At 38.3% G+C, this 19,951-nt stretch overlaps 1 protein-coding gene across 1 annotated transcript; it reads left to right on the forward strand.

Moving 5' to 3' along the window:
• The first annotated feature begins 417 nt into the window (after window positions 1–417).
• mertka (c-mer proto-oncogene tyrosine kinase a) lies at window positions 418–19,560 on the forward strand. The gene is made up of 19 exons (XM_032553938.1): window positions 418–496; window positions 1,918–2,227; window positions 2,313–2,413; window positions 2,569–2,745; window positions 9,039–9,125; window positions 9,204–9,319; window positions 9,390–9,579; window positions 10,681–10,826; window positions 13,789–13,927; window positions 14,680–14,830; window positions 15,291–15,379; window positions 15,503–15,598; window positions 16,526–16,606; window positions 16,695–16,787; window positions 16,880–16,998; window positions 17,096–17,205; window positions 17,294–17,453; window positions 18,229–18,365; window positions 18,797–19,560. Exons 1-19 carry the CDS (start codon window positions 418–420, stop codon window positions 19,248–19,250), a joined length of 2,835 nt encoding a protein of 944 aa, XP_032409829.1. The 3' UTR covers window positions 19,251–19,560.
• Window positions 19,561–19,951: the final 391 nt, after the last annotated feature.

Here is a 19,951-nt window from a genome sequence, read left to right on the forward strand (position 1 = left end):
TCTGAAAGTGGCCACATGGTGGAGCAGTTGAGCGCAGAGTTTTATTGGCTTTAATGTATTTAATAACTGTCAGGGTGATAGTGTATCAGTAATAAAGGAGCTAAAGTTGAAATTAAGTATAAATTAAAGCTTTTGACGGACAAAATGATGGAATCTGTGTAGCTTCACTATTTTTAGTTCCTACTGTGTTCAGCGGCTCCTCAGTCCCGCCTTTATGGGCCACATCTGCGGTGACGTCCCAAACTCTGAACTTTTCTCTCCAGCTATGCAGCCCTTCAGTCAACAGCTCCACTCAGACAGCGTTGAACCCCCTCCTCTGGGGGATGTTGTCCTTTCTCGGAGCTGAACCAACGCAGTCTGCGTGTATTTGACAACTTTTCTCAGCCTGTTGCCGCTGCGCTACCAAAAATATTGTTGATGGAAAAGATGTTAAACTCTGGCTGGCTTGTTGTTCTCCTGGTGATCACAGCCTGTCTTCTGCGGAGCTCTCTCAGCGGTAAGTTGTTTGTTTTCTTTGGGGGAAAATACGTTTTCCTGAGCTACTTCATGGACCCTGAAGTAGCCGTAGAGGTAATCTACTCTTGATTTAAATCTAAAGGCAGGACTCTTCGCTGGACATTGCCGCTCAAGTGCGATTAAACTCAGATTTTAATGTGTATATAAAGCATTTAAGCCCTCCAGGAAGCCTTAATTGATTAGATTAGTCTGGGTTTGGAGGCTACCTGTCACCGTTTGTACAGGTTAGTGCAGTACAAAGTACATTGTCAGTTTCTGATAAGACATAAGCTGTGGTAGATGAGTAAATCACCTTTTGGATTTTACAAGCTTTTAGACTGAAAAAACTTTAAATACTATGTATAGATATGTACTTAGGAAAGCAGTGAAGCCCTTAAGCTTTTTACTTTTTGTCACATTACAACTACAAACTTTAACATACTTTATTGGGATTTTATGTGTAGTTCATAATGGCAAAGATGAGGGGAAATTTCTACAAATAAAAATAAATAAATAAATAAATTGACACTGTGCATATTCGACCCATTCTTTAAGCACAGCCATTTTGGATGTAGAGTGAATGTGTACCTATTGGATCTAAGTCTGAACTTTGACTGGGCCACTCTAACACATGAAAGCTTTGACACAAGCCATTCCATTTTATTTCTGGCTTTGTGTTTAGTGTTGTTATCCTGCATTTAGCTCCATCCGTTTGTCACTTTTGTGTCCAGCACAGCATTACCACATCATGATGCTGCTTTCTCCGTATTTCACTATAAGCATGTTGTTTAGGGTGCAATCTTGGATATCTGTCACACAGCGTTTTGAATGGAAGACAGAAAGTAAATATTTGATCCCATCTGATCAGAATACCTTGTTCCACGTTTTCACCACTCCACACATGTGGATCTGCATTTTACAAACTGCAGATGAGACTTCACACGATAAATGTTTTTTCTTGCCGCTCTTTCATAAAGTCTGGATTTATGACGATCCCAACCAGTAATGTTTTAGAGGGCTTCAGATTTTAATTTGTAAAAATATTTGACAACCATCTATAATTATTATTTCACTTTATAAACATGAGCTGCTTTGTGCTGAACTGCCACAGAAAGTCGATGTTTCTGGCTGGAATGTGATCAAATTTAGGGAGTGTAAATATTTACGCAATACACTACATTCAAAATACGGGTGGGAATAAAAAAGAACAAGATTAAAATAAGAGAAGAAAATAGAAATATACGTTTTATAGAATTAAATAAAGTGTTTTTCAACAACTATAAAAACAAAAGAAAAACGAGTATATTATATTAGTACAATAAGATTTTATTATGTGCACCACAGCAAAGCAGCATTTTTCTCCTGTCTACTGCTAATGTTGCGTGGTTCAGAGCATCCTAACATCTCATCCTCTGTGCACAGTTCAACAGTCCAACGTTCACCGACCAACTAGGAGCTCAGAGGCTATTGTCATTCCACGCCACGTTTCGCCAGTTCACCTGAGCGAAGATCAGCTCAGGCAGCTGCAGTTCAAGCCCACCATCCACTCCATCGAGCTGTCAGAGGGCCACCAGGCTAAGTTCAACTGCTCCATTGACATCCCCGATACGAGGCTGGACCCCTCCATCATCTGGAAGAAGAACGACAAGGACCTGTCCGCTGACGAGCACATGGCGATCAACGAGCTCCAGACCTTCACAGACGGAGTCACAACTCTCATCTCCACTATCATGTATGTTACACTGAGATGGAAGACGAAAATAATGGATTACGAGACAAGTAGGGAGATTAATATGTCACTATGTGCTGCGTTACAGCATTAAAAAAGTACAGAGAGTGGATGCTGGCGAGTACCACTGCACACTGAGCGTCAACAATAAGACAAGGAGGTCTCAGTCCATCGTTCTAGGGGTGGAAGGTGGGTTTTAATAAGATTGTAACAACAGGTGCTTCTGTGTCAGCATAACTTTACTTCAAGTGTACAAATATATCAACACAAAGATATGTTTTATGGTTTTATATTTTTGCAGTGTGATCCATTTTTGCACGTCTCTCCCCTCCGCCCCCCTGCAGGTCTGCCAGGATTTATACACGAACCAGAGGACCTGAATGTGACCAGGAATGCAAATTTCACGCTGACCTGTGTGGCAAAGGGACCTCCAGAACCGGTTTCTATCCGCTGGTTCAGTGATGAAAAACCTGTTGAGGGAAAAGAAGAGGAAAAGTCTCCCAGCAGGTTAACTGTGGAAGGTAAACCTCATCAGCATGCAGTTATTTTTATTTGAGTTGTGTGATGACCAGCCTCTTTCTGTTCTAGCCGCTCTCTTTATATTCTATCTAATAAAAGGTTTAATAGGACAGCAGAATATCTTGGTGACTCTGTGAATGTGTCAAAAAATACAGATTGTGATTTATCCCTTTCCTGACTGTTCTTTTTTAAATTAGAACATTTAAATTCAGCATTTATGTAGAAGCTCTGATCCGTCCATATAAATTAAATGAAAGCGTGTTTTAATGACCCTCTATTTGTTGGTTTCCAACCAGTAAAATCCAAATGACTTTTTAAAAGGACATCCTGGTTTCTATGATTGTGATGCAATTAAACCAAAGCAAGCTGTAAAATCCTTTAATGACGTTTAACTAGTTTTGCTTTTAATATTTCCCCCTCTGGAACTCAGTGTAGAGACAGTTCAATCATCAGCACATATAGATATTCAGCGTTTCTGGACAGCGGTGTTTAGTCATGCCGTCCCTACCCCGTCTTTGGTTTCTCTTCTGCCTCGTGTCTGCTGCCTCAGCAGCTGCACCTTGCTTACGGCAGTCACATTCCTCACCACGTTGCTCTGCAGCGCGGTTAATAGTGGTCATTCACATGCGGTTGACGCTTTTTGTAATGCTGCTCAACCAGTGCAACATTGGACAAAGAGCTGATTGCTGGAATAGCACACTTCCTGAAAGCTTCCTGAGACTGTGCTTGACGCCAGTGCATGGTTAGCTTATGGAAGCAACATTGGAAACTTGCGCAATAACGTGTAAATAAGACAAAAGTTTTCAATGGGAAGAGGGCACGGAAATTGCCTGAGCCTTGAGGGGAGTTTAATGTTTTGGCATCTTGTTAATTAGGAAGTTTTCAGATGCAGCAGCTGGTAGATGTTGTTGGCTAGATGTTTTTTCCTGCTTTGTGTCACGAAACCAACTCAGTCAGTCAGTTTCTAGGTTTATCATGTTTTTAACAGGCGCGTGTTGGGGTTGGCGACAGCCTGTCCTTTTAACGTCTAGTAAGACATCAAAGGTATGCGACTGTAATTGCTTTCAAAGAAACTTCAACAAGTCATTCATCACAGTTTGAGGTTTTTTGTGTTTAACTGGTTTCTCTTCATCCCCCCAACATTTCTCAGGGTGTTATGATACACTGGTAATCTTCCTGGGAATACTACAACTTTCAGTGCATTTTACTGGGATTTTAGTCTTGTAACTTATAGAACTTTATCTTTGAATTGTTCGTCACCAGGCCTCTGCAGAGCTGAATCACCTGCTGATCATTTGATTCAGGCGTGTTGGACAAGAGATGCATCCAAAGGTTACAGTATGGTGTCTTTTGAGGCCTAGATTTGGGCACTGCAGTGATACGTCAACACTAGCTGCATTCCCATTTACCATAAAATTCTCCAAAATGTAAATTATGGAAGTCATTTTGCTAAATGGAAATTTGCTCCAAAGTATGAGGGGTTTGTTGCTGCAATGCTTTAATAAGTCGCCAACGTCTCCTCTGATGGCTGATAGATGATGAGCGCACGGCCGAAATCTGAATATATCTCATGTAACTGTTTACATCTCTTGCTGACCATTACTTTGAATAACTTATTGCGTGAACAAACGTATTTGTGTGTGATTTTAATTTTGTTTCTCATTTAATGGACTCTGCCGTTGCAAAATTTTTGTTTTTTTGGCATTAGCGGAATATTGACAAATATTTGCACACATTTGTAATGGAAAAACAGCTGTAGTAGATCTGAAGAGCAAGTAAGATGCGCTTTTCAAATATTTTGACATATGTGTATCTGAAAAGTGTAACAGGCATAGTTTTAAGCTTTTACGTAGACTTGCATTCAGCTGCCTTGAGTAAATACTTTGAAGAACCAGATGAAGCTTTTCGGGGTCTCTACCACCTTTGCACATCTAGAAATAAAAAGTTTGACCATTCTTCTTCACAAATTAGCTTGGTTGAATTTTAATGGAGACCATCTGTGAACAAAGATTTTCAGTTTTTTTCCATTGATTCTCAATTGAATTTTGAGCTGAACTTGGACTAGACCATTCTAACATGAATATGTGTTGATCTAAATGCAGTGATAATTAAAAGGACCTCTGATTGCCATGTATTCTTCCCATCAGCTCTGTCCAGCTTCACTTTTATTGCTGAAAAAAAACATTCTCACTGCATGATGCTGCCACCGTCAAGTGTCACAGAGTGCATGCTGCTTTCAATATGATGTGGAATGTTGGTATTTCACCACATTCCACCTCAACTTCTGCATTAAAGCCAGAAATTTCGGTTTTGGTCTTATCTGACGGCAGGTATTTTTGTCCCTCACATGACCTGTGCCTTTGTTTCAGCGATGGTTTTCTTCCTGCCACTGCTTGCATGATTTGGGGAAGCCACTTTAGCAAAGCAGTTAATTTGCATCATCAGATCTAAGTCAGCTTTTTTCACTTTTGCATTCATTCTTGTTTTCTAGTTTTAAGAGTCTGATTGATTTGAGAGAGTTCATTTTTACCTTCAAAACTGTCAAGGAACATTTAATGTCTGATATTAAGCTGGAAATTAGACCTGATTTCTCAAGTCCTTCCCCAGAACACATTAATAAACCAGGTTTAAATTAATGGCTAAGTAACAGCGAAACACTAGATTACATACGGAGGAGTCACTCAGATCAATTTGGTTGCAGCAGAGTTAGACTGAAGGCTTGAAGTGTGGAGCAGTGGGTTGAAACAGCTGTTCCAGAGACACAGCCATAGAAAAAGCACTGATAGCAGATTTTAGTCTATGTTCCTGTAGAAATTAAGTAAAATCTTTAATTTATGATAATTACAATGCAAAAAAAAGACATTTCTGAAGTGTATGCTACAGAATTTATCGCTACATTTCAAAAGAAATGAAAAGACAAGCAGAAGTGTGACTAAGAGAGTTCAAAACAAAAGTAATAAAAAATATTAAGATTCATTTTTTAACATGCATCCTGTCAAATTTAGTTGAAATATCACAAAAATGCATCAAAAGAATTTAATAATAACTGAAGTTAGCAACCATACTGAGTGAATGTTTTTATTTTTTTGTATCCCACAGTTTTCTTTGAGTCTGATTTAAAGTCGTGAATTCTTTGACACAGTCAAGGTCAGAAGAGTATCTGCCTGAAGAAAAACAGAGCTGAGAGAGCAAACGAAATGACCGCTCTGCCTGTGACTTCTGGGCCACTTTACAAGTTTCAGGCAGCTTTATTGGATATTGTTGTGGCTAAACTGGCTTCCACAGTCTGCTGGTTTCTACATGAGATGCAATATGACCTTTGTTATGACATCAGCCCAGCTGGGGATAAACTGCATATGGATAATTTTTACTTCCTTGGTTCATGTTGTGCATATATTTTTGATTGTTTTCCGTATGTTGACTCTCGGCTTTGCTCTTGTGCTGCATTAAAAAGCTGCGGTTATCTGCATTGCTCTGATGTTGTGTCCTGCTCTCTTGTCAACACAAAGTAATGTCCTCGAATGTTACACAAGAAGAGGAATACAGACATTTCTGGTATCTTAATGTCTCAGTTTCCCAACACACATGCCGACTTTATGAACCCTTCTGAGAGTAAACATCATCAGAAGCATAAGATTTAAACTATAGGCTCTTACTCTGTGGTTTGCTACGGGCGAAGCAGATCCACCATTGCCAGAAGCTGAGGGGTTAAAGGTTTAGAGCTGTGCTTTGGTCCGGCATGTGCAAGGGGCCTGGCTGTTCGGAGGTTGGATCTGCGGACAAAGGCCCCTTTCACAGGACGGCCCACTGCCCGGTAAAGAGAGGCAGAACACAGAGGCTGGCAGGCTGCAGGCAGAGCTCTGTGCAGGACCAAATACTGGCAAACGAGCTTTGCTGCAAACTCAACTTCATTGTACATAATGAGTGGTTAAGGGCCTCTCATCAGAAACAAATTTGGTCTATTGACGTAATTAGAGTGCTGTTAATACAGTTGCGAAATATGACTTGCATGATTTCAAAAAGTTAGAATTGCAATGCAGGCTCACTGCCATTCATAACATCTGTTTTGTTAGATATGGAGGCTTTTCACCACAATCTACAGATCAAGACAAGATAAATCCGTTCTAGCAGAGTGTTTCAGTTCCTACAGGTATTTGGAGAGTTTCTGATGTCAAAACAATGAAAACTTCCTTGAATATAAGATTGTGGCTGAGCCATGTGACCAAAAAAAGATGACCTAGTGATTTTAGGATCTGGTTGTTCTAGTTTTATGAAATGATTTACAGAAAGCATTTTTTGTTTTCTTTTCCATATTTGGCATTAATTAAAAAAAAAAAAAAATTCAAAATCAAAAGATGAATATTGAAAGTGTTTTTCTGCAATCTGCTATGCAAGTATACTCTTGGGTGCAAGAAAATGCAATATGTTTAATAACTAAATAATACTAATTACATTAAATAATTTGTATCAGTGGCCCCTAACCCTGGGCATTGGGACCTACTGTCCTGCATGTTTTAGATGTTTTCACCTGATTTAAATGTTTGCATTCCCTCCTTTGCCAATGATTGCTGCAGAAACTTGCTAATTGCCCTTTCATTTAAGCCAGATGTGCAGCAGCAGGGAAACACCTAAAACATGCTGGACAGCGGGTCCAGAGAACCAGGCTTGGGAACTTCTAATCTATATTTTAAGCCCTAGTGTAGAACATTAAAACGAATGCATCATGTTCAGAGCAACACGTGCCTCAGAGGATAAAGAAAAAGTTCAACCAGCATCTTAAAAATGAAAGACGCGGTTTTCAGAGCGTTTAAAAGGAATGGCAGAATCCATCTGTGTGGAAAACTACATATTTAAAAATAAGTTTCTACCCTTCAGATGTATGTGAAGCCTTTCTCACCTGGAGGCTTTACCATTGTAAGGAGTAAAGTCTGAACTACTTTACTTTGCAGTTTTAGCTATGTTAGAATTGAGCATACCTGTTATTTGAGATTAAAATGCTCTAAAGGTTTATTACAGAAAGAAGTAGAAACACTGGGAATGGACTCTGTTGTAATCTGGCTGTGTAGTTTGTGACTGTATTCGCTCCCTGAATAGAAAATGGAAAAACAGCTGACATCCCAAGCTGCTCGGGGAGCTGGAGGAAACCCAAACCTGAAAATTAGAGGGTGCCGGATGCGTGTTTCACATCCACATCGCACTGTTTAGCTATTCTGGCTCATTCTGATCCGCGTCCCAGTTTCCTTATGAGGAAAAACCCAGAGACGTATATGTTTTTGTCTGTGTATTACTGCTTTTGTTTTGATTCACTTCTAGAGTACAGTGAAAGCAGAAATGACAAGACATGACCCTGATACATTTCCTTTTTACATTAAATACGTGACTAAAAACAAGCCTTTTTGTTTTCATTTGTATTCATCCCACGTGAGTCGATATTTTATAGAAACACCTTTGGCTGTAATTACAGTTGCAAGACTTTTTGTGTATCTCTTTATCAGATTTACACGTCTAGATCCTGAAATGTTTCCTATTCTCAAGCTCAGTCAGACTGAATACAGACATTTAGGCTTGAACTTTGACCCACACATTCCAAAATGCTGAGCATGTTTTGATCTAGCAGGTCTTCAAGGAGTGTCCTGCGATTTATGAAAACACAGAACAGCTTTATTCCTGCTAATTTTATTTAGTCCTCCGAGTAAAAGCACAGCAAACTTTGTCAGTTGTGAAATATTTGAAAGCTATGTATAATTCTTTTCCTGCTTCACATTTAAATGCTACTTTATACTGATTGATTAGCGTGAAAGATTGGTCCACAGTTCAAGGTTGAAGTGAATGTCCAGATGGGTGTTCTTGCATTCAAAACAATTGATATCTAATACATTTACACTGATGCATCAATCTGTTTTACAAAAGGAAGGTTAGGTGCACAATTTCAGTCGTTTTCCCGGTGTTTTCAGGGTGCTCTGGGATGAGTTTTGTGACAGCGTTTCCGAGACGTAAGTGCTGGAAAATACAGCACAAAAGGGACATTATTTCAGAGTCCTAATCTAGCCTCGCCTGGCTGGGCAGATATGTGGTTGTTGAAAGAGAATAATTGCGCATCCAAGAAAAAAAAAGAGCCGCTTCAGAGTGGAAAGATCTGGCTGTTGTCTGCTTCCAAGAGAATTTCACTTGTTGGCCAAAATCTAGAGTAGAGACAATGTTTCCCGTTTGTTCTTACTCCAGGGTTTTTCACACCATTGTAAGAAAATACTACCTGAATTCTGCAACTTTGTTGACTTTACTCTTCCATTTGCAGGTGTGGACAAGAAAAACCAGTACAGCTGCGAAGCTCACAACGCAAAGGGAGTCTCTACATCCAGAGTAGCAACTATTAACATCAAAGGTAAAAGGTAGAGCTTTTTAGGGATGTTTTTGATGCTCCTTGTGTGGATTTTAATCACTTTTATTGGTGTTACTTTAGTTCTTCCCAGTCCTGTGACTAATCTTACGGTGACGGCTAAAGAGTCCAATAAGCTGATGCTGAGCTGGATCCCTGGACACGACGGCTTCTCTTCTATAACCAGTTGTCATGTCAGGGTAAGTCCCACACGTGGAGAAAATGCTGCTACAGTTTTTGATTGCTCACCTGATCTCTGCTCCATCCAAGGTCAAAGAGATGAGTCAGAGGAAAGGGGAGGTGACCATAACCAGGCTCGATAACGTCACAGTGCCGCCTTTCCCTTGTGAAGTCTCCGGGCTGAAGGCTATGACGTGGTACAACATGAGTGTTTCCTGTAGCAACGAGCTGGGAGCGTCTCCGCTCTCCATGTGGATCCAGAACAGCACCACAGAGGGAGGTGTGTCATGAGTTCAGCTGGGACTGAAACAGTCAGGTTAATCATGATGAATCAGTTATTGAAATAATAGTCAACTAATTAAGTAATCGATTAATTGCTCCCTAGAATATACAGACTCTAGTTAATGAAAAAAAAAAGACTAATCAGTGAAAGAACAACAGCAGTAATTAAGCCAAAGCTGCACAAAAATATATACATTTTGTATTTAAGATAAAAAAACAAATGTTTGTCTGCAAATCAGAGCTCTTCAAGTGGCATAGTTTTAGCTAAAGGAGTTTTATGTTACTGCATTTTAGGCAACAAAAACTTATTTTATTTTAAAAAGGAATTTAATTATTTGTTTATTTATATGCTTAATGTATTTCTGCAGAAAATCAGCAGTATGTTCCAATTTTTGTAATAGATTGTCAGAATAATCTATTACTAAAATAATCATTTCAGAAACAATATAATCCGATATTTTCCTCGCAAGTTGACTCAAATCAAGGCTGAAATGGATTACAAATGAGAAAAATTCAATTTGGATCCCTCACATCTTCAAGGAAACTGATTATAATTTGACACTGTTCATGTATTTGCTCTCCATACCCTCAGATGTTTCTGCCTTATCTCATCGTTCCTCTTTGGGTTTTAGGAATTGCAACACTGTGTAATTAACCAGCTTCCCATTCCAAATGTGATCAGTGTAAGCCTCCTGCTTACTGGAGTATTCATAACTTACACAACTACTACTTGTGGAATTACCACAAGTGAATTCAGAAAAACGTGGTATTCACTAAATCCGTTGTTGTCTTGATGGGTCACTCAGGAAATAGGAGGGGGCTGACAAAACAGAAAGTTCTTACTGGGTGGAGCTCCTTTCAATTTCCTTCCTAAAGCCACTGCAGGGAATATTGTAGTTGAAAGACTTAATAGGACATTCCTGGAAGTCACCAAATAACAAACTGTATTCAAAACAATTTAGTCATTTCAGGAAGATCGATGTGGATCTTGTTTTGTTTTATTCTTAAGCTTCAGCCCTGCAAGAAGTCAATTAATTTTGTTATGATGCTTTACTGCTGTCTTAACCACTTTATTTTTTTTTACTTGTCATGCCCTCAGTGCCATCAAGTTACCCCAGAAATGTGACCGTGCAGCTGAATGAGTCATGGCTAGTTATCAAGTGGAAGCCTCCGCCAGAGGACAAAATAAATGGCATCCTGCGAGGCTATGAAGTTATTGTTAAGCACGGAACAGATGAAGATAGGGTGAGTAAAATAAATTTAGCTTTTTGCTTTATTTAAATTCCTTTCCCTATATATTTCCTGAGGACAGATCCACAGATCCAAGATTGAATCCATCCTCAAAAGTTCGAACACAAAAGTATAAAGACGGTTTCAAAGAAGATGAGAGTCACTGAAGCTATTTTGTCTGGAGAAAGTGCAGATGACTTGTTCAAATTCCAAGTCTCTGCAACAGATGTTGTTCCTCATTTGTACGATAGCAGCTGTTCTTTATTGCCGCAGATGTGATCTCACAGCTGCAAATGGAAAGCAGAACACTGTAAATGAGGTTCCTGTTGAAAGTACTCAGGAGGCAGCATATAATACACACAGAACTTGCCATGGAGCCTGAAGTTTTGTCCTCTATAAAAAGCAGAGAAAGGTTGGTTAGATCCGACTTTGTTCTCGCATCAACTCATGTAGCTCATTTGTCCACTAAGCCAATAAGTGCATGGAAACTAGCAGGAACATCGAGTAATGAACAAGTTCAATTAAAGTTAATGCTTCAGAAAGCCTGTTTTTTCTTTATTTTGTCAGGGTTGTTTGAAAAAAAAAAATGTAATTCCCTACTGTTCCACTTGTTTTCCATTTGGGGATAATGGCTCCAACTTTGGTTTACTGGAGTCCCAAAGCCTTAGTAATGGCTTTGAATCATTTTCCTCACTAACAAATGTGAGTGAGTTTGACATTTTATCCTACTTCATGTTGTCAGACAGGCTCTATTTAGATTCTATGTGTGGTTGTAATCAGACCTGCTAGTTGCAAGTGAAAACAAACTCATCTATGTGTTTAATCCCAGTTGATTAATGATTTAGCAAAGGATTATGGTTACTTTTCCCCATATGGTCAGGCTGGTTTGGATAGTTTTTTCCCCAATAAATGAAATGGTCATTTGAACACTCCAATTTGTATTAACTGTGATATAAAAATAATGTGAGAGCCTGAAACATTTAAGAAAAAAAAGGGAGCAAATATTTTTTACCTGACTTTACATTGTTTTAAGATGACTAAATGTACAAACATGTAAAGGAGTGTGACATAGTGAAAACTGATTGATCCTTCCTTTGTCCTGACTTGTGAAACAGTCAACTTCCTCATTTCTTGTCATCAAGAGTTCAACTTAGGGTATTTTTTTCCCACTTCTCCCAATAATTGCAAAAGCTAAGAAATGTCATCATTTATTATTCCAAGGCCAGCCTTAAGATTGGTTTTAGTTTCATTATATGTTTAATTCATACAGCGAAAACAAATAAATCTGAATCTGAGTCAGAATCTTATTCATAGTAATTCTTCCTGTTAGCTAAAATTACACCATCTATTGTTCAAACTCTAACACTTGTGCATAAGCAGTCATACTTGTGTGTAAAAGGGCACTGTAGCACAATACTGTTTCCTGTCTTTCCCCGATGGTTGGAAGTCAAAGGAAGTTGACAGCTTTTCAGTTTTCACACTGGATATCAGTGTTTGTCTCCACTCAATACTGAGTCATCTAACTGAAAGAAGTATGAATACAAGAGTGTACCTTTATGCGCTAAATATCATGTATGAAAGGCATTACTGCACCTTTTTTTAATTCTCAGTTATCTGGCTAGATGGGAACCATTGAGGTGGGGAAGTTTTGATAGGAGAGTTTCATAGGGGAGATGAGGTTGAACCTGATATTTACATAAACTGCATTACCACATACCTAGATATTAAATTAACAAAATGTTTTCCAGGTTTAGATGAATTGTCAAATTATTTCTACTTACAAAGTGTTAAAATAATTAGTGAGGGAGTTTTTAAAAATTCCATCCAAGATGAAACAGCCTTTTCTAAATTGTAGGACTTCAGTCAAATGTCCATTGAGATCCATTAATGTCCAGCCTGTAAATTCCTGGCTGATGTTTTTCTTCAACATATTCACATGATATCCTTTCAACATTACACCATCTATTTTGTGAAATGCACCAGCCCCTCCTGCAGCAAAACATCTACACATGATATTCGGAACCTTGGTTTCTCCAAATGTCGCAATGGCCATAAAGACCAACCACTTCATTTTTAGTATCATCAGACCACAAGAGCTGCCTCAAAAATTAAAGTCTGTATCATTGAGTGCATTTACATGTAATCTGGGTTTTTATGTTGCTTTTGTCTAATGTTTTCTTCCTTGCCGAGTAGCGTTTCCGCTCATGTCAGTACAGCACTGACTTCATTGCAGAAAATGACCATTTCTTGCAATTTTTAGCAAAGTTTAAAGACACATTTTACTCCAAAACCCATTCATTGTTTAAATCCTGTTTATGTAAACATGTGGAAATAAATAAGGTGATAAAATATCTCCCTGACATTTATCCTTTATAACTAATTTTGGTAATACTAACCTAAAGCAGGAAAAGTTTAGTCTGATTTAATGAGGAAGAAAGGTTACGATCTTTTTCTCAGTGTAAGTAAATACACTTGTTGTTTCAGATGAAACAACACCTCTTCTGATAGTTTGATGCTGCATGAATGTTTATTTGCATGTTTTCCTCCATTAGATGTCACAAACATGTTGGCTCTCAATCTTGGGTTCAGTGTCCTTCGTCAGCACTTTGGGAAAGCAAACCACCTCCAGATGGCACCATGCGGTGTTGTGAAATTTAGAGCCGTGTCCGTCACATGCTTCTTCACATTCAGCGCAAGCTACTTCAGAGAATAAGTTTCCTTCCCTTTTTGAAAGAGGTTTACAATAATCCCCCATGAACACTTCTCAGGACTTTCCAAAAAGGTTTCATACTGGAAGTGCTTCAAAACACCTCCACAAGTTAAAGTTTCTATGATGTATTATGTTTTTATTTTAGTTTAATTTACGTTAAAACGTGGCTTTGTCTCTTTGTTCTGCTGACTTAGTCAATGTTTTGTTTCCAGATATTTTTTAAAGAGTGGTACAGGTCTTTATTATAGCTGTTTTGTTTTATTTTAGGTGCACACTGACAACACCACTACTTTAGTACCTGTGAAAGAATTCAACACCACCTACCGCGTGTCGGTCGCTGCGCTTACGAAGGCAGGGAGCGGCATGGTCAGCCCAGAACTCCGGTTCGCGGTGCCACCTTCGGACAGTAAGCAGCTCTGCTGTTTTTATTTTCTCATCTTGTCAATGTCCAACAGTTTTTTTGCTGATAGATTTGTGCTGTCTGTCAACTGTTGTGGTTAATGTAAAAGTTATGTAAAAATCACATTTTGCACATTTTCCATTTGGGTCTCTACAAATTCTAAAAACACCCAAAGCACTTAAAATAACACCCTGGCAGTTTTTGGCAATAAGTTAATATTTTTTTATGTCTGGAAATTGACTCATTTAAAAAATCTTTGTAATGTCACAAATCAGCAGGTACTGCCCACCACTTAGCAACCCCATTGAAACACAGCCCATCATCAAGCAACCTATTCTGAGCTCCAGGACATTTGATCAGCTGGTTTCACCGCTGTAGTTGCTGTTCAATGGCTGCTGGAATAAACATATTATGTTGTTGATTTACCAGTCGAAACCACTTGCTGCATTCTTGTTGACTGTGCTTTAGGCTCTACTTTTGCTTTTCGAACATGGGCAGTTGTATGATTGTTCATCTGTTTGAAGCCATGTTCACATGCAAGTATAGACGTTTAGTTGGGGGACTTGGCCAGCAGCAACTTAATTGGATTTAAAGTGACAAGAGGCCCTAAAACAGCTCATTCTGAAAGGAGCTCAAAATAAGTAGAACTAAAATCTGATTTGGTTAGATTTTGTTTTATTATATATTAAAATAAATCAACCAAATATCTCTTTCTCAGAGGTTTGATCTTAATTTTCAATGTTATATTCTCATTTCAGCTTCAGGGGTGATCCCTACCTCCGCCCCAGACACAGGCCTCCCACACGCTGTCTCGGTTATGGTGGGCCTGTTTTGTGCCATCTCTCTTCTGCTGATTATCATCTTGGGGACACTTTGTGTACGGAACAAGACGCCCAGATCTTGTTTTGGGTATGCTGAATCTTCTACTTTTGCTTAATCCTACTTTTGCTTATTCAGCCTTAGAAGTTGCCACCTATGCGTGTTATGTTTGAGTTAATTTTAGTTCATTTTGAATAACATTTCTTTAAGATGAAGAATGGGAAAAATTTAATAGATTAAGGCTTATCTTTTTAAACTGGATGTAGTTCCTGTTAGTCATCACAGCATGCTGATAATAATGGTGCAGCTGTGTATTTTATATGGAAGTCATGACTCAGGGTTATGTTTCAGGAAAAGGACACGGGCAGCTGCACAGATAGAAAAAACACTATATCGCAAAGGAATAAACTGCCCAGATTGCTTCCTTGCTACACTGACCATTAGATGTGAAGAATCCTGCCAAGTTTTTGTGTGCGTGTGTTGTTTTTTTTTTTTTCAAAATCCAATGATGTCAGTGGAAATATTTTTCCTCTTCTGTCGCCCTCTGCAGGTTGGAGTTTGGAAGTGCAGAAAAGTCAGATGCGATCATACAGTACACAAACCAGAGATCATACAGCCGCAATGCAGTTGCAATCACTTGTATGTTCTTAAATATTTAATTGAAATCAATAAAATTTATTGATTTCTTTTTTTTTATGTCTGCAAGTATTCAGAACAATATCAATGTAAAAACACATTTTTTTTTGCGCCTCTTTTGTTCAGTTGGGAATCTTGGTATAAGCGAGGAACTCCAGGCCAAACTGCAGGATGTCATGATCCAAAGGAACTTGCTCTCAATAGGAAAAGTTCTTGGAGAAGGTGAGGGAAGCGTTTCAGGGATGTGTAGGTCCACCAGAAAGTATTCACAGCTCTTCAGTTGTTTCACATTTTATGATGTCACTGTTTTTGTTTCCTTCTATAATATCACTACACAAAGTAACTTAAAAGGGGAAAAACAGAAACATGGTCTCTGACAGTTCTGTGAATTTATGAACATTAAAACAGTTAAATAACCAAGTAAGACAATCTTTGCTATGACAAATATAATAGAGCTCAGGTGCATCTAGTTTCTAGAGCACATGTGTCAAACTCAAGCCCCAGGGGCCAAATCTGGTCTGCCGTATCTTTTTATGTGGCCCACAAGACTCCAGATTACATCAATAGGTCCCTGCGGTTTTTTAAAAAATTCACACAAAATCAAAAGTTCCCCACATTTTTCTTCTATTTTTTGCTGCAATTTTTTCTCAAAATTGGTCGATGACATTGGGTTTTTGATAAATTTGATAAGGTGATTAATAAAAAGTTACATTAATGCAAATATTGTAAAAATTTCTTACAAATATTTATTAAAAAAAAAAAACAAACACAAAAACAATCACACAATCCTGGAGGGTTGATCAATGTGAAAAGATGTTTAGTATTATTTAATTTTAAGAAACACTTATTTAAAGCTGAAACAAACAGCTGTTTATTAATATTTTAACAGTTTAATGGGTTTTAATACATTGTGGCACAATCGGCCCTTTAAGAACATTCAGATTTTTGATTTGGCCCAAAATGTAACTGAGTTTGACGCCCCTGTTCTAGAGGATCTGCAGATAAGATCAGATAAGATGTCTGTAATAGAAAAATGTGTAGAAAAACCCAAGGGCGTGAATACTTCCTGGTGACCCTTTAATTAAAGATATTTAATATCACATTACTTACACAGTACAGCCTTCATGAATGGGCTCTGTTGTTTTCCAGGTGAATTTGGCTCGGTTGTCGAGGGACGATTAAGAAGCTTAGATGGCACATCTGTAAAAGTTGCTGTGAAGACAATGAAATGTAAACTTTATGATTATATAAAGACTTAGACATTTGTCATCTTTAAAAAAAGAGGAAAAATAAATATTTAACTCTTCTTTTAAAACAGTGGACAGCTTCTCTCAAAGGGAAATTGAAGAGTTCCTGAATGAGGCGGCTTGCATGAAAGATTTCAACCATCCTAATGTCATCTGTCTGCTCGGTATGAGTACTGAATTATGTAGAATCTCAATGCTCTCCTTGCCTTTATCTGTTCTTATTTGCACATTTTCTGTGTCGACTTGTCCTTCTAAGGTGTGTGTTTGGAAGTTGGCTCTGAAAATTTTCCCAAACCGATGGTCATCCTCCCATTTATGAAATATGGAGATCTTCATAGTTTCTTGTTGGGCTCACGCCTGAAAGAGAGCCCCAGGGTAAGATTTCAGCCAACATTTAATACATGCACAATATGGTTAGAATTGCGTTTTTATTTCAACACCGTTTTCTATCGTTTTATCTTTTTGTGCACAGTTCTTACCAACTCAGACTCTCCTGAGGTTCATGGTTGACATTGCTTTGGGTATGGAGTATCTCAGCGGTCGTAATTTTCTGCATCGAGATCTGGCGGCTCGTAACTGCATGTAGGTTTATTTCTGTGAAATTTGCTTTCAAAGAAAAATCTTCATTACTCAAGAGGTTTATTTGACTTATTCTTTACTTGTCTTGCAGGCTGCGTGATGACCTGTCGGTGTGTGTCGCTGATTTTGGGTTATCGAAGAAGATCTACAGCGGGGATTACTACAGGCAGGGCAGGATAGCCAAAATGCCTGTGAAGTGGATTGCAGTGGAAAGTCTGGCAGACAGAGTTTTTACTGTAAAGAGTGATGTTGTAAGTGTAATGTGGATCTAACAATGTTCCCTGAAAATCACCAGATAGCAGCTAAATAGAGAACTAACTCAATGAGGAAATGTGGGTTTGCTTATTAGAGCTTCCAAGTTCCCTTAGAAATAAAGGCTGAATAGTCAGTTGTCTTATGTTTCACATGCCTTTATGTCAGGGTAAAAGAACTGCTGACACATGCTGAGAATATTATATCATGTTTTTTATTTTTATTTTAGCATTTTGTCAAATTTAAGAAAAGCCCTAAAAGAAAAACAAACCTAGAAGATTTATACAAAAGAACAGCAGCTTTTGTCAATTATAATCAGACCTACGGCAAAGAAAATAACGTGGGGGCCAATTTCTAATCAACCTTGGAATGAATTTATCCCTCCAACTCAGAAAATGATATACAGTATTTGAATGAGACAAGATGAGATCTTAGAGATATGTTTGGAAATCATATCACTCTAGTTTCACAAAGAATAAAATGTGTTTTGAAGACTTATCAAAGTGGAACTAAGGTCTGCCATTCCAGCTATCGAGTGCCACTCCCTGCAACTTTGCTGCAATACATCTGAATCAAAAAGCGTCAGCATGTTTTACAAAGAGGTGATCTTTAACCATTTGATTCAGATCGATTTGAGAACTGGACATTAACCTGGTGGGGAATAATCCAGTCCAGCTTTTACCAGTCTATGCATAATGCTGTTTTTATGCTTATCAGATCATATTGTGGTCCCAGTTATCAAAAATAATGTTTTGCTTTTTAAAATGTGTGCAGTGGGCATTTGGTGTTACCATGTGGGAAATTGCTACGCGAGGCATGACGCCATACCCGGGAGTCCAGAACCATGAGATTTACGACTATCTTGTTGAAGGTCACAGACTGAAGCAGCCGCCTGACTGTTTGGACGAACTGTGAGTGTTTCAGTAGTATTGGCATGCTCCAAAAGTTTTTGTTTATTTTATTTAAAAGAAACAATACATTTTATTGTGTTTTTCATTTACCTGCTCAACAACAAATTAAATGTGCAGAGCCCGCATAAAATTAATTCAAGGGCCACAAACAGGGCGAAGTTTAAAAACAACCCTTGATTTATATAAGCATATTTGTGTGTTAGAATAGCTATGACTTCTGGTCTATGTTAGATATCTTTATTGTCATAATTTCCACTGACTAACAAAGGATTTTTTAGGGGATCCAGGCCAGCAAACATTTTATAAAAAAATATATATATTAGAGTCAATATTAACTTTTTATTTAGATTGTTTTCAGTTGTGCTTGTGGTTCACTAAAACATGAAATTGTATATGATTTGTGTCTCTTTTTTTCTCTTACTTTTATCTAGGTATGAGATCATGTACAGGTGCTGGAGAGCCGATCCGGTGGACAGGCCACTGTTTCCTCAACTTCGGGAAATGTTGGAAAAGCTTGCAGAAAAACTTCCTGAGTGTTCTAGCAGGGAAGATATTATTTATATTAACACCAGCTTTCCTGAAGAGGACCCTGACCGGGAGGAAATGACCACAGAAGAGCTGGAGTTAAGCTCCTCCCCTTTCTGCAGCCATGAGGCAGCAGAAAACACAGTAGTTACAGCAGACATTCATGGGCAGCAGAGGGATGAGGATGATGATGATGATGCTAGAAGTGGTCGTTACGTAGTGGTGGTCCCCGCTAACAACTCCCTGAGCTCTCCCACGGTGGACACGCCGCTTTTGTCAACGGATACTTTGAGTCGAGCAAATCGGGCATCAGATGTGATGGAGCACAGTTCAGATGACACTTCATGCCTGTTAAAATGATTTAGAGCCTAAATTTCATCCAGCTGTAAAAACATCTCACGAAGGTTCACCAGCACTAACTGTTCTTCCTGTTTGCATCTCAAGCCCCTCCCTCGTTCTTTAAATGAGCAGTGTTAGCTTCACATGGTCAGCTTATTACTTTTCTGTCAACTCCAAACATGTTTCGGTAAGTAACATATTCAATAAGCCTCCCTGAACTGTGAAACTCGTTGAAGTTTTGAGAAATGTGTTTCAATGTAAATATGGTAATGTACAAAATGTCTATAAAACAATCCTGTGTTGTAAAAATAAATTTTGTTCTCATGAAGAATGTTGTTCATTTGAAACTAATTGTTGTAGCTTATCATTGTGATATTTAGAGGAGATGATACATAATCTCATGAATTATCTACTTTAAATAAAAGGATGCACAGGTATATGTTTTTAAAAATCCCACATTTTGCTTTTTTAATTTGTTGCATGTGAAGTTTCTAGTAAAGAAAGTAAAAGGACCCTAAAATGTGAAAATATAACAGGGGATTTTTTTATACTTCAAATTATTTAGTTAAAAAGATACCACTAAAATAGCAACAGTTTGTACAGTGGTATAATTATTCTATGGAGATTTATTTTTTACAGAAGATGAATCACTATAATTTATCTCCAACCATCTGAGTACAAAAATGCCGCAAGATGATTCATTTAGACTAGGGATGCTGAAA

The sequence above is a fragment of the Xiphophorus hellerii genome, chromosome 22 (assembly GCF_003331165.1).
Source record: "Xiphophorus hellerii strain 12219 chromosome 22, Xiphophorus_hellerii-4.1, whole genome shotgun sequence".
Taxonomy (NCBI): Eukaryota; Metazoa; Chordata; class Actinopteri; order Cyprinodontiformes; family Poeciliidae; genus Xiphophorus; species Xiphophorus hellerii.